Source organism: Pelophylax lessonae (assembly GCF_965119305.1).
Source record: "Pelophylax lessonae genome assembly, chromosome: 10".
In the NCBI taxonomy this organism is placed as follows: domain Eukaryota; kingdom Metazoa; phylum Chordata; class Amphibia; order Anura; family Ranidae; genus Pelophylax; species Pelophylax lessonae.
Genome location: NC_138777.1, coordinates 177,250,770 through 177,266,638, shown reverse-complemented (window position 1 = coordinate 177,266,638; position 15,869 = coordinate 177,250,770). Strand labels below are relative to the sequence as shown.

Sequence of the window (15,869 nt, the reverse complement as noted above, 5' to 3'; positions counted from 1 at the left end):
GGTGTTCTGGCCCACACGCTGACGTATCATCCACGTTCCTGCACGAGGTTGGCTTGGCGCCAACTCTGGCTCGGTAAGCCGCCAGCAGTTGCTGGGGCTTCCCCCTTGGAACAGTGTGCGTGACGCTGGGAGCTTTTCTTGTGTGCGCTTGGATGGAACTTTTTAATTTTTTTACTCTTACATTGGACCATTGCCACCTGTTATCCCTCTCCATTCTTCTCCGGCCCTAATTGGCCTTGGAAGTCATTCACCCACACTTGGTAAATATATTTGGGTTCCTGGCTACTCCTTTTCCTTCCCTTCCCCTACTTCACCCCCTGCATTAATGGCTTCCCCCACCACACAGTCCTAATCTTCTATATCCCTTCCCATCCATTTTTGTTTTCATATCTTTCCTTTGCAATTCACTGGTTTGCTCACACTCATTTCATGCTCACTCCAACTATGTCACACTTTCATCACAGCTTCACTTGCACTCCTATTAGTATACAGCATGCACATTTTTATGGGGCACCTCTCGCTGATCTTTTCTATTTGGTTCTTCTTTTGGCTTTGGTTGTCTACCAAACTCTATTATCTACTCTTGAACCATCTCACTATTTCGCCAATATACTCCATTATAACATACCCATTCCAATTTACTCTTAGAAACCATATGGAATGGATTATTGAGATGATGATATTTCTCCCAGCCAATATGATTCCTTTATCTAATTTTCACGGTTCACCCCAATGCGTGCCTGGCATTGCTCCCTCAGCTCCCGGGGCGGATCGTATAGAGGTTCTTCCACAGCGAGTCACCAGAGGTAACAGCTCCAATATTCGATTTTATTGTAAGCCATCCCATATATTTACTAATTTGCCCTAGACATATATTTTTACATACATTGTGATTCTCATTATATTTCCTTCTCCATAGTGAATCAGTGGCACCAGCTCCTGAGGAAGTGTTACATACACGAAACGCGTAGAGAATATATGATGCAATTCTGTGTATTATGTATTTATTTTGTTATACAATGTTTTTGGTTCTTACAATTACTTTTTATATCAATTTTGACATGCAAGTATATATCTCCTGACATGCTTTGGTCATTGGAATTACATGTATGATATCTACTGTTTTTATGCTGTTACTATCTGTGCATATTAATAAACTTACCCATATGTGAAGATCTCTCTCATGTTCATTACTCCAATGCACATGCACATATGGTTTTGTTATACACACACATATGAATTTGTCTGTATAGCTTATGGTCATGACCACACGCCTCATTTAAAGTCCCAAACCCCCCCCCCCCCCACTTTTTATGTCAATATTAGGGATGGAGATACAAACAATCCTTGTAACCTCATTTAAAGTCCCGCTTCCCCTTTCTTTAGATTAAAAAAAATGACAGCATTCAAAACAGCCAAACTTGGCGTTTTAAATGCTTTTAAGTGCACAGGAGTTTGGGGTCTTTTAGACCCCCAGATCCCTCCACAAGAGTACCTGTCAAAGAAAAATTTTTTTTTGTAAATGTACGAAAATATCGGCCGATATGCATTGACCAAAATATCGGTATCGGCAACGAAAAAACCGATATTGGTCGATCACCAGTGAGAACCAACAGTTTTCATGTCCTAGCAACAAGACAGGACGTGGGGATTGCTAATTGTAAGTTTTTTTTGCCCAGCCTTCCAAATGGCCTACAAGTAGGACAATAAAATTGACTACTTGGGGCCCTTGACTATATAGGATGATTTCTGGCAAAAGGTAAATTTAGCCTGTAAATTTATTTTGCTGTCATAAAAAAGTATGTGATTCTGTATTTTTGATGGTGTTTCTATGTTTTCTAGTAAATCTTCCCACTGGTAGACTAGTGTTCTGAAGTGGTCTCTTTCTTGCAGATGATGGGAAGTTGTCCCTGGAGGAATTTCAGGCTTTTTTCTCAGATGGGACCCTCAACGAGGAGGAACTGGAGAAGCTGTTTCACACCATCGACTCGGACAACACCAAGTAAGACAGTCGTACATGGTTCCCTCTGTTCAGTAGAGCATGTCTGTGTGCACTCCGCTCCCCTACTGTTGCTGCCTATTGCCTTACGCTGTGATAGAAAACAACATTATGCTCTCTCTCTCTCTCTCTCTCTCTCTCTCTCTCTCTCTCTCTCTCGCTCTCTTGTTTCTTTCCTCCTTTCTAATTATAATGTATCAATTTACATTTAAGATTATAATTATTTTGGTAACACTATACCTCCTGTGGGGAAAAGTTGGGAGAGAGACTATAATGATTTTGGGTCAATTTTATTTTATTATTTTTATACTACTATTTTATATATGTTTAAGGCAATGTGTGAAATTAGGCAATCTATGGAATTTCCAATTGCACACATTGCCTATAACATATACTGTGTGTGTGTGTGTGTGTGTGTGTGTATGTATGTATGTGTGTATATGTATATATATATATATGTATGTAGTAAGCATGTTCTCCAAGTGTGAGCACTGAGACAATGACCATTCTAGTATCTTTGTTTTTTTTAAATATATATTGAGAACTTCGATAGGAGAAGGGATGAGTGAGATACTCCTTTGGCTCAACTATGCACAATTTGCTAGGGACAACTGCAAAATGCTTGTTGGCGCTGACTTAATGATGGCTTGGTGCTGGTCAATGCCGGTTAATGCTGGTTAAAAGCTGGCCTGCTGCCTGTTAATACTGAATTGACTTCCAATCACCTCCTTGTGACTCAAAGTCCTTGTTGAAGCTCCCTTTGGCACTCCATGCTGAGGTAGCTACTTTATCACTGCTGCACTGCTGAACACTTGTACGCTTCAGGGCCCGCACCAGCACCCTCTCTCACACATTTATCTTCAGGGCTTAGACACTGGCACTCCTTTTTCTAAGCCCTCTCTACTGGTTAGCTGGCTCCTGGATCCCTCTGACCTTGTGGAGTGGTCCCCTATCCTAGGCAGACCCCTGGGCAGTTTACAGTACTCACGACACTGCTTTCCTGGGAACTTCTGCCCAGCAGCTCCACTCGATCCAACAGCACACTGGATCCCTCTCTGCAGCTCAGCTCAACCTTCTGTCCTCAAGGCCGACTGCCCAGGACACTTTCCTCACGCTGACAGGAGGAGAGACAGCCGTCACCAACCTCCTGGGACTCTGCTTCCCGCCAAAGATGCTCTGTCATGTGCTCCCCTCAGACTTATACCCCATCCCAGGATGCACTGCGGCAGAATCTGCCCTCTGGGATAGATACAAGCCCTGGTGTGCTATTGGTCAGGTTTCCTCCACTGTCCAATAAGAGCCCTAATTGAACATAGTGGGGATATTCCCCAAGCTCAACAGGCACACCTGGAAAACACATGACAGCCTAGCTGAACAATCAGGCGTCCCTGATAAGCAGACAGGGCCTCCCCTATGGTTTTCCTAGCACCTACATAGGAGGATGCTACATATATAATGCCTAGGGAAAGTATATAGCATAATAAAATAACACATTTAATTTTTACATTTAATGCTTTAATTTAGACATTTAATGCTTTGCCTATAAGCATTGTAAAGATTGCAAAGGCATTCTATTTGTTTTATAAGTAGATGCTATTTCCTTCCTGGGTCTTCTCTATATTTTCAACTCTGAACAGGCAAGTCTGTGTTTAGCAATATCCACTTGTGTTTATGTAAATTTTAGCTTCAGGGACTTGCCTTTTTAAAGTGTAACTGTGTTCACACTTATTTTTGAATGCCCCCATTTGGGGAGTGGGGGGGGGGGGGGATCTCCATTCAGTCCTATTGAGAGTTCATACTACATCATGGGTGGAAACGATAGAGAAGATTCTGACAAGAGACTTTAGGGTGCCAAAGAGGCCACCCGGCTGAGACCTTGGAAAATCAGAGTCAGGTGAGTCAGACTGGGGAAGGCTTGTAGTAACACACTGAAAGGGCTGTTGTTAGAAATCATGAAGCATCATACAGCCTACCTAATAGAGCCTCCCAATCAAGAGAATGGGGACACTCTGCAAGTGTCCCGCAACCACATGCAATGTGACGTACTAGTGCTGAGATCAAGGTTACAGCAGGCAGTGAGAAGGCAATACAAAGCCTCCTCACCACCCATCAAATGCTCTCTGAAGAGTAATCCAAATGTGCTAGTGTGAATGAGCCCTAGGGGCTAGTTTACACTAGCATTGCTCTCTGAAGAGTGATCCACATTCTGAAACACTCTTCGGAGAGCATTTTACAAGCAGTGAGGAGGCCTTGTATTGCCTTCTTACCACCTGCTTTAAATTACCTGCTTTAAACCCCTAAATTCACAGTTGTGTGTGCATTGTAATTTTTACCACACCACAGTGCAACTTTTTGAGAATTGGGGTTGTACATATACACCTAAATACCTTTACTGTGATCATTATGATAATGATGATGATCATCATAAGCATCTCACTGTGCTTATGATGATGATCACAGTAAGTTGTCTAGGTGTATATGTGTTCTCTATGGCTGTTTGAATACTGGGGTCTGACTGTACCTATACCCTTTCCAGAAATGCTGAGCCTATGCCCCTGCTGGGATCCCTGTACTGTGGAGAATTTGCTGAGGTATTAGTTACTGCCTGGCTAGAGCCTTAAGGTTACTGAGGCTAATCGCATATCACTCACCAAGGACAATCTGTGGGAGGTCGGAACTTAAGGGCCCCTTCACTCTTTGTGCACTTACCTACTTTTGTCCTCATGGAAAAATGCAGGTAACTGCAATGACATACAGAAAACAATAGTTTTCTGTGTGTCATGTTCAGACCAGAATGCAGTGTTTTACCATGATCCAGGAGTGCGATATTATGCACCGTGTAACCACCCTGCATGGTCCCGCATGTCACCGCACAGCAATCGCAGTGCACCGTGATGCTGTGCAGTGACATGAATAAAGTGTCACTTTATACATTTCATATATTGGGTAAAAAAAAAAAAAAAAAAGGGAGCGGTGTGATATGATAAAACACGCATCATACCACCCCAAAACACAGTGTGGACAACAGAATTCTGGGCTACAGAATAGCATTATTGGACCCTTAATTTTAGTGTCAGGACCATGTCATGGATTTATCTGCCTGCATTAATGAAATAAAAAAAGTCTCCTCTCTGCCTGGACAGAAATGCAATAAAAAACTGCCTGCGCCCCCCTGTTTAACTGATAGGGCCTGGATTTACTGACATATCGGCGGCTCTACATGCTGATAGCAATATACATGCACAACTGCCAGTAAAGTTAATGTTCAAATCTTGAAAAGTGTATGACAAAGGCACACTTAAAACCTTCTCTGAACTCCAGCGTAACCAACTACTTGGCCTTACTGATTTATTCCAATATCTACAAATAAGCCAGTGTCTGGAAAAAAAGACAATTTCTTGCTACACAGATCCCCTGCCATGCCTGGTTCTTCCTTAAATCCCACAAACCCAATAAAAAAGGTATCTCCCTCTTTTATACCATGGTTCAGGAAAAACGAACATTTATCAAATCGACCCTATTCACAAAATGGGAGGAAGACCTGGGCTCCTCCTTTACGGCATCCCTATGGCAGAAAGCTATACATTCAATTTATAATAACACTCACTGTACTTCACATTGGGAACTGTTCCAAAATATTACGCAAAGGTGGTACCTAACCCCACTAAAAATTTCCAAGTTCAATCCCCAATCTTCCTCTCTCTGCTGTAGAGGCTGCGGAGAAGTAGGCTCCATCTTCCATTTCCTATGGGGTTGCCCAAGAATATTGAACTTTTGGTCAGGCATCTTCAACATTATCGTAGCGATCACTCAACAGCAAATACCTAATAACCTGAGCCTGGCCTTGCTTAATCTCGAGATTGAATCGTTCCCTATACCACTACGCATAATTGTAACCCACATCTTATTAGCTTTAGCCAGACTAGCGCTAGTGAGACTCTGGAAATCCACAGATCCCCCATCTCTTAGTGAAATGATACAACAGATCTAGACCCACTGCATGTATGAAACAATATTACCCCCAACAAAGAAGCCTACATGCGTACTGTGACAGGAAGTCAGGAAAATCTATGGGTGTTGTCACTGACGGGAGATATATTTCTGCTTGGTTTAGACAATTCACTAATTGCTATCAGGTGTCGGCTGCAGAGGTAGGCAGGAAGGTGTACGGAAGTTGAGAACACTTTCAGCTGTTCAGAATGAGGCGATTAAGATCTCTATAACTTGTCCAAAGGGAGTCTATTGATTGCTGTCTCCTGAGGCTGTGTAAGCTGGGGAGAGCAGTCAGATGAGAGACTTCTAAAGGTGAGGTGTTGAATTTTTTTTCTGTGTAAAGAAAACACAAATGGACATTTGAGTGTCTGCTGTAGAACCAGCAGGGTCTGCCCAAAGAGTAGGTTGGGAAGACTCCTTAGATAGGTTCCGGTGTGTGAGAAGGTAGATGCCCACAGTGGCCAGGATTTATTTTGTGTTTTGTTTTATTTTGATGTTTTTGCTGCATGCACTGTTTTGAAGAAATTGGACGAATAAACCATAAACTGTTGTTTTCAACCACTCCTCGGCTATCTCCCTGTGTGACGAACCCCCCCAAAAGGGGTTATCCACACCCGCTACCGAGCTAATCCCTCACATATGGTGGAGTGCCGCGGGCAGTTAAAGTAAACCCAAAAAAATGGAGGAAATACTGAAACAACTGATTATATCGAATGCAGCCCAACAGCAGGCAAATGCAGCTCAACAGCAGGCAAATGCGGATTTTCAGCGGAGCTTTGCAGCTCAACAACAAGCTCACCGAGAGGCCATTGAAGGCGTGGAACAGAGACACCAGCAGCAAATGGAGGCCATTGTGAAACAGCTTCAGAGACAGCAGACCGAGGTTGGGAGTCAGGCCAGTAACATACCGACTTTTCGGGTAAACCACTTATTGCCAAAGATGACTACAGATGAGGACCCTGAGATGTTTCTGACCACGTTTGAAAGAACAGCGGAGAAAGAGAGTTGGCCTAAAGAACAGTGGGCTGGACTAGTGGCCCCCCTATTAGCTGGAGAAGCCCAAAAGGCATATTTTGACTTGGAACTTGCAGATGCAAAAAACTATGATCGATTAAAAGTGGAAATATTGGCACGTTTTGGGGTAACCTTGGATGTCCGTGCTCAGCGGGTCCACAATTGGAGTTATCAGCTGAAGAAACCACCCCGGTCGCAGATGTATGACCTCATCCATTTGGCTAAGAAATGGCTGCAGCCAGAAATTCTGTCCGGACCAGAAATTTTGGAGCGAGTAGTCATGGACAAATTTCTTAGGTCTCTTCCTAACACCCTGCAGAAATGGGTAAGCCATGGTGGTCCGGAAACCGCAGACAAATTAGTAGACCTGGTCGAAAGGTACCTAACAACTGAGAATTTGACCTCTTTTTCCAGAGATGCACAGACTTTTCACCCCAAGACCAGACCCTCCCCACCTATAAGTAAGACTGCGTCAGGGGATGGGGGTGGAGAGAGGATCCAAAGAGCAACTCGAGGTGTTAGTAGGACTACTACTAATGTTTGGCGAGAGCGACCTGGAAGACCCATCCCACAGGAGAGGACTGGAAGGTTGATTTGTTACCGTTGCCGGGAAGAGGGACATGTAGCAGCAGTTTGCCCAGCGGTTTGCCCAGTGGATGATGAACCCATGCATTGTGACTTTCTGACAGAGAGACGACAGTCCTTTTTTGCAACCACATACACTGCAGTAAAGGGGAATGAGAAACCTTTATATAGAATGTGTTTAGATGGTAAAGATGTTGTGGTATTGTTGGATTCAGGTAGCCTGGTTACCTTAGTGAGAAGTGATCTAGTGGTGAAAAAAAACGTACATCCTAGGAAAATGGCGGTAGTTTGTGTACATGGGGACACTCGAGAATATCCGGTGACAACAGTTTCCTTTGAAACCTCCCTCGGTAACTTGTGTCACCAAGTGGGTTTAGTTCCCAAACTGCCACATGACGCCATTGTGGGAAGGGATTTCCCAAAATTCTGGGAACTCTGGGATTGCCCAGATTCCCCAGTAGGTGGTTCTTCTGAGCCTGAACCATCTACTCCAGACTCCTCTAACTGTGAGGATTATCCTGAGTTTCCGTGCTCAGTCTTAGCCGGGGAAACACCAGTCCCTAGGGAGGAGCCTGCTACCTCAGAAGAGGAACAGCGGCCGTTAGGGTTGGATGACCTTAAAGTGCACCGAGAAAATTTTATCACTGAGCAATTGAGGGACCCCACATTGCTAAGAGCCCGGGAGAATGTAGTGAAGATAGATGGGGAGCTAGTTAACCCTGACGAGAGGATTGCCCTCCCTTACTTCATTATTGAGAGGGACCTCTTATATCGAGTGTCACAGAGGATAGAGGACACTGTTGAGCAACTGGTAGTGCCTAAACCGTACCGCAAGATGGTTTTGGAACTGGCCCATGGGCACATTCTTGGGGGACATTTGGGAGCAGAAAAAACCCGGGAGAGAATCACCCAGAGGTTTTATTGGCCTGGGATCACTAAGGAAGTGGAATTGTACTGCTCTTCCTGTCCAGTGTGTCAGATTAATGCACCCATGCCCCATTTCCGTAGTCCTTTGGTACCCCTGCCCATTATCGAGGTTCCTTTTGAGAGGATCGCCATGGATTTGGTTGGGCCCTTACTGAAGTCCACAAGAGGGCACCAGCACATCTTGGTGATAATGGATTATGCCACCCGTTACCCAGAAGCGATTCCTCTCCGAAATACCTCTGCTAAAACCATAGCCAAGGAGTTATTTCAAGTTGTCACCCGGGTGGGTCTACCTAAGGAAATCCTAACTGACCAGGGCACCCCGTTTATGTCCAGGGTGACAAGAGAACTTTGTAAACTCCTGAAAGTGACCCAGTTACGTACCTCAGTATATCACCCTCAAACAGATGGGTTAGTGGAGAGGTTTAATAAAACGTTAAAACAAATGTTGAGGAAGGTGGTGGATAAAGACGGAAAGAATTGGGATTATCTGCTCCCTTATCTGATGTTTGCCATAAGAGAGGTTCCCCAATCATCCACAGGGTTCTCTCCGTTTGAGTTGCTGTATGGGAGGCACCCCCGGGGCCTACTTGACATTGCCAGGGAAACATGGGAGAGTGAGAGTTCCCCTCATCGAAGTGTGATTGAGCATGTTGCCCAAATGCAAGATAGAATTGCCCAAGTGATGCCGATTGTGAAGGCACATTTAGCCCAAGCCCAGTTGGCTCAACAAAGGATTTACAATCGTGGGGCCCAGGTCCGTTCTTTTGCACCTGGTGATAGGGTGTTGGTGTTGGTCCCCACGGTCGAAAGTAAATTCCTAGCCAAATGGCAGGGGCCCTATGAAGTATTGGAGAAAATAGGGATGGTGAATTATAAAATTAGCCAACCAGGAAGACGAAAACCTGAGCAGCTCTATCACGTGAACTTGTTAAAACCATGGAAGGATAGAGAGTCCTTGGTCGCTGAGACTACCCGAGTTTCTGCTCCAGTTCACCTGGCTGTCCCTGAAGTTGGGATAGCAGAGACTCTGTCCAAACTTCAGAAACAGGAGGTTAAAGAATTTGTGCTCCGTAATAGGGAGAAGTTTTCAGACCTGCCAGGTTGGGTCTCGGGAGTTAAACATGACATTATCACCACCCCAGGGGATAAGGTCAAGTTAAAGCCTTATAGAATTCCAGAAGCCCGGCGAGATGCCATTCGCCAGGAAGTAAAAAAAATGCTTGAGTTGGGGGTGATAGAAGAGTCAAATAGTGATTGGTCCAGTCCCATTGTCTTAGTGCCCAAACCAGATGGAAGTTGGCGGTTTTGTAATGATTTTCGCCGCCTGAATAAAATCACTAAGTTTGACACCTATCCTATGCCCCGCATAGATGAACTAATTGATCGCCTAGGCACTGCCCGGTACATGACCACGTTAGACCTTACCAAGGGTTATTGGCAAATTCCTCTCTCGGGGTCGGCCAGGGAAAAAACAGCATTTGTAACTCCAGACGGATCTTTCCAATATCGGAGGATGCCTTTTGGGTTACAGAATGCTCCTGCCACATTCCAACGCACCATGGATAAGACCCTTCGGCCTCATCTAGCCTATGCTGCTGCATACCTCGATGACGTGGTCATTCACAGTGAGGATTGGGACTCACACTTACCAAAAGTTCAGGCTGTGTTGGATTCCATCTGGAAAGCTGGGTTTACAGCCAATCCAAAAAAATGTACCATTGGGCTAGAAGAGGCGAAGTATCTGGGGTATACCATTGGTAGAGGTCTAATCAAGCCCCAAATAAACAAAGTTGAAGCTATTAAGGATTGGCCACGTCCCACCAGCAAGAAACAGGTTCGTGCATTTTTGGGGATTGCAGGTTATTATCGCCGTTTTATTCCCCATTTTGCCTCACAGGCTGCTTCCCTGACCAATCTGACCAAAGGGAAGGAGTCTGTCATGATCAAATGGACTCCCGAGGCAGAAACAGCTTTTCAGGCTTTAAAACAGGCCTTATGTAGCCAGCCAGTTTTAAAGTCGCCTGATTTTTCACGAGACTTTGTGGTCCAGACAGATGCATCAAATGTGGGTTTAGGAGCTGTACTGTCCCAGATTATCAATGGGGAAGAACACCCTGTTATGTACCTCAGCCGAAAGTTGAAGGCCCATGAAGAGAATTATGCCACCATTGAGAAAGAGTGTTTGGCGGTGAAATGGGCCTTGGATTCTCTCCGATACTACCTCCTGGGTAGACAGTTTGAACTGGTGACGGATCACGCCCCATTGAAGTGGATGGCACAGAACAAGGAGACCAATAGGAGAATAAATAGGTGGTTTCTGGCCCTTCAGGAATTTAGTTTTGTGGTAACGCATCGCCCCGGTGTTCAAATGGGGAATGCAGATGGTTTGTCCCGTGCACATGCGTGCCTGTCAACCTGTGTCCCAACCCTAGGGTTGAAACAAGAGGGGGGGGTATGTGACAGGAAGTCAGGAAAATCTATGGGTGTTGTCACTGACGGGAGATATATTTCTGCTTGGTTTAGACAATTCACTAATTGCTATCAGGTGTCGGCTGCAGAGGTAGGCAGGAAGGTGTACGGAAGTTGAGAACACTTTCAGCTGTTCAGAATGAGGCGATTAAGATCTCTATAACTTGTCCAAAGGGAGTCTATTGCTTGCTGTCTCCTGAGGCTGTGTAAGCTGGGGAGAGCAGTCAGATGAGAGACTTCTAAAGGTGAGGTGTTGAATTTTTTTTCTGTGTAAAGAAAACACAAATGGACATTTGAGTGTCTGCTGTAGAACCAGCAGGGTCTGCCCAAAGAGTAGGTTGGGAAGACTCCTTAGATAGGTTCCGGTGTGTGAGAAGGTAGATGCCCACAGTGGCCAGGATTTATTTTGTGTTTTGTTTTATTTTGATGTTTTTGCTGCATGCACTGTTTTGAAGAAATTGGACGAATAAACCATAAACTGTTGTTTTCAACCACTCCTCGGCTATCTCCCTGTGTGACGAACCCCCCCAAAAGGGGTTATCCACACCCGCTACCGAGCTAATCCCTCACAGTACCCAAACACAATGGGCTCCATGGGTGCAATGGTATACTCGCTACCCCTCCCTCCCTCCCAAAACCTATCATTCTTCTGGATGATTGAGATGCATTCTTCGGGCTACTATAATCACCCTCCTATATCCCTCCTTTACACCTGGTTAATTTTAATTAATCATTAAGGCAAACTCTGAGGATCCCTCCTATCGATAACAGTTAACGTATGCTCTGTATATGTACACATATACAATGTTGTTCATTTGATGTTTATTTATTCTCAGATGACTCTGTTTTTGCCATGCTATGCAATATTATTGTTGGTTTTTTTCTGTAAACCTTTTAAACCCAATAAAAATGTAAACAATAAAAAAAAATCTTGAAAAGTGAAAAAAAGGACAAAAAAAGTTATTACCCCAGATAAAAAAAATATAGTGCTAAGAAAATGTATTCATACATTTGTATCCACCGGTGGGAGCCATGAGCTGGTAGTTGTGGGTTTGAACCGCAATGTATTGAGAGCCAGTCTATATAGTAAAGTGAGCTAGTATTCCTTCCACTGCACTAAAGCACCCTGCTCACCTCTTAACTCTCTGAAACATCCCCTAAAATGGGCCTTTTCCACCTAAACTCCCCCCAGCACCTATTCCTAAAACTGAGCTCTTAACACTAAACCCCCTGCACTCCTATGTTTAAAGCGAAGATATCACTAGCCTCTCATCTAAGCCCTAACTGTACCCCATAATGTAATGCATGCTCTCTCAATCCTAAACCAAGAGCATCCGTCTCCAAAATTATGAAGTAATAAGATCTTCTCACAAGAAGGAATAGCACCACAATGACATTGTACAAAATATGGGAGTAAACTTAAGTGGTTGTAAAGGTAAAAGGTTTTTCACTTTAATGCATTCTCTGCATTCAGGTTAAAAACCTTTTTAATTTTCATTGGTTTATAATTGAAAAATTTTCAGAGTACAAAAGTAAGTAACAAAGATATCAAACAGTGGTTTAACAATCCCAATAGTCTGCCATAATAGCATAAAATGAAGAAAATACACCAAAGACATTTACACAAAGTGCTTATGTCCTAAGGCCTCAGTAAGATAGGCTGCTCTAGGACGGCAGCCAGTAGAAAACTGCATTAAAGACAAGGAGTAAAGTGCAGTATATAACTAAGGGAAAAATTAGATGGGGCTGAACACGGCACTGTTGCGATTGCCAAGGCTGGCTGCAGACTATTAGACATACAGCCTTATGTGAAAGTCCAGTGCCGCAATTGTGAAAATTTTTGTGCACCAATGTGCGACCACTAGGAGTACCTTATGTAAACAATTACCAAGAAGGCAAGTAAAAGAGATAGAAGGAAAGAGAAATAATAGAGGAGGAAAGAAGAAGGAATAAGAAAAAGAAGAAGTGGACCCAACCCCGCGCCCCCCCCCCCGCCCCCGGGACCCAGATATACTGGGACCCCCTAAGCGCTACCAGTAAGATAGCTAAACCATGGTTCCCATACTTTATCAAACTTGTGCATTTTGTCATCTAATAAAGCCGACATACGTTCGTTCAACAAAATCCAGGATAATTTGTGCCGAAGTTGCTCGAATGGCAGGACAGGAGACCTCCAAGACCTTGCAATCGTGATTGTTGCTGCTGTAAAGATAAAGGTTATAAGCCGTCTCTGAGCCCTCGTGGCCATATCCACGTTCTGGCCCAGCAAGGCCTGCTGTGGGGATTTGGTCAGGTTAACTTGCGTAAGGATGTATATGTAATTATAGACTCAAAAGCGTCCCACCTTGGGGCATTGCCACCAAATGTGGAACATAGTACCTTCCTGACCACAGGCACGAAAACACAGGGGAGACGCCCCAGACACAAACGTCGCAATCCTTGCCGGTACTATATACCAATGTAGCAGTACCTTATAATAGGCTTCGATAGAGGTGTTGATTAGCGATCTGGAGGCCTCCTGAGCCATGTTGCGCCAGTCCACCAATTTAATGGTTTCCTGGACATCTGCTTCCCAATGCTGCATATAGGAAGGTTTCAGAGGCAAATCTGACAATATATTGTAAATTATAGAAATATAGCCATGTAGCTTGTCATACCTTCGACACAGATATTCCATAGGAGTCATTGTGGTCATGTCTGAAAGGTGAGACAAGGTACGCTGATAATGTTCAATTTGAGTAAACCGAAACTATTCAGACATAGGCAAGGCATGTTTATCAGTCAACTGCTGTCGTGTGAGAATTCCCCTTTGATCACAAAAGTCATCTATACGGATAAGTTCCTTGTTCGTTCACCACTGAAAAGATCTGGGGGAGAGACCCAGGGGGAACCTGCTGTTGGTGAGCACAGGAGCCAAGGGGGTATGAAGAGATTTAAAGCCATGTGATTTAGACAGTCGATCCCAAATGGCCAGGGAGTGGGACAGGGCCGGACATAGAATGGGAGGACGCTCTTTAGGCGTCAACCACGAGATGTGTGAAATCACCTTATCAGGGACAGAGCTAGCTTCCAACCCCATCCAGGCAGTAGGGGAATGATGTGTGTGAAATGTCACTAATTGGGCCAATTGTGCTGCGTAGTAGTACTTCATTAGGTCCGGCACCCCCAGGCCACCCCTGTTTCTAGGAGTGTACAGCGTCTGTTTGTTCACCCTATTTCTCTTATTCCCCCAGATGAAGGACATAATATGACCCTGGAACCTTTCCACGTCAGTTCATCTCAATGCAACAGGTAGGGTACGGAACAGATACAGCACTCTCGGGAGAACGTTCATCTTAAATGAGTGTAGTTTACCAAACCACGAGGGGGGATGTATGAAACCTAGCCAGTGACACGTCATGTTTTATGGCAGTCCCAGTGGGAGGGCATTCCTGCAATGCATCCTGGGATTGACTATAAAAACAGAGGGGCCATGTGACAGGGCGTCTTTGGCGGGAAGCAGAGTCCCAGGAGGAGGTGGACAGCTGTCTCTCCTCCTGCAGTGTATGAGGAAGGTGGTCTTAGGCGGTCGGCTTAGTGAACCAGGTGTGGAGCTGAGCTGCAGAGGATCCAGAGTGCTGACAGTGGAGCTGCTGACAGAGTCTCTTGGGAAAAACAGTGTCTGTGAGTACCAGGAGGTTTGCCTAAGGGTCTGCCCAGTAACAAAGGGGGAAGGGGGACCACTCCAGAGAAGTCAGGGGGATCAAGGAGCTAGCTCACACAGGAAGTGTAACAGTAAAGGGGGTGCCGTGTAGTTGACCCTGAAGAATAGGAACAAAGGGGGTGCCAGGAAGGGCCCCGAAGATTGTTCTGCAGTACAGTACAGTGTACCTCAGGCAGTTCATTTTTTACTACGTCACTGCTACTGACAAGGTGAAGCAGCGGCCTAGCCGCACTCAGCATTATTCAGTCATCCTAGCTAATTGTGCATAATTATAGAAGTTGGAGTATCCCACTCATTCCCTTCTCCCATCCAAGTCCTCAATAAAAACACAAAAACCAAAGCTCCTAGACTGTTTCCTGACTAAGCCAACATCACTTGGAAAATGTTGAACTGTCGTGCTGTTGCTAATGGTAACCCAGGGGAACCCATAACCAGCAGCTCCGAAGGGAGTAGGGCTACACACAATATCAGTATTCAATCATATAAATCATAGAGATGGTTAACCATGGAATATTTACAACTTTGTATAGAGCTTTCCATTGTTCAGGCAATATTTTCACTTAGAGATAGTAGAGGCACAACTGCAGAATTTGATATTGATACCTGTGTGGTTCCTGATGTTGCTTTTGTTTGATTATGACCATAGCTGTTTGGATAATTGCAGCCTTCTGCCCATTCTGCTGTGCTGCTGCCTCTATAATGCATAATGTTCGGTTTCAGACTTTTAAGTTGATCTGTTTCAGTGCTTAGGCAGAGCTGATTATTATCATCAGGATTTCATTGAAGCTGGCTTCAAAGACTCCATTGTAAAATTCAGAACAGAGACTCTGCGAAAGAAGAAAAACAATTATAAAGTTAGCTGCGGTTTTACCATGTTTCCTTTTCATGATTTCTTAATGCCTTGCCCCAGAATGGCAGCTCCGGCATATACCAGAATGGCTGCTTTGTACTTTTGGTAATACCACACAACCCACCAAGAGTCTACGGACAACATTTGCAAGTCAGCACAATTCAGCTTCTAACTCAAGCAACATTTGCACCAGAATTTAGTCTTTTTCACACTTCCGCATGGCTCAGAGAGCTCTCTGTATACGAAGGCCAGAAAAAGCATGCAGTTGGTGTATTTGGGAATTCCTATTCGGCATCACAGAGTTTCCCAGATCACCAAACTACTTA

At 44.5% G+C, this 15,869-nt stretch overlaps 1 protein-coding gene across 1 annotated transcript in view; it reads left to right on the top strand.

The window, feature by feature from the left end:
- NECAB2 (N-terminal EF-hand calcium binding protein 2) overlaps nucleotides 1–15,869 on the top strand; it is a 389,351-nt gene that overhangs the window by 165,827 nt on the left and 207,655 nt on the right. The window contains exon 3 of the mRNA XM_082269903.1: nucleotides 1,894–2,002. Within this exon, the coding sequence (XP_082126029.1) occupies nucleotides 1,894–2,002 (109 nt within the window). The remainder of the gene's footprint in view (nucleotides 1–1,893; nucleotides 2,003–15,869) is intronic.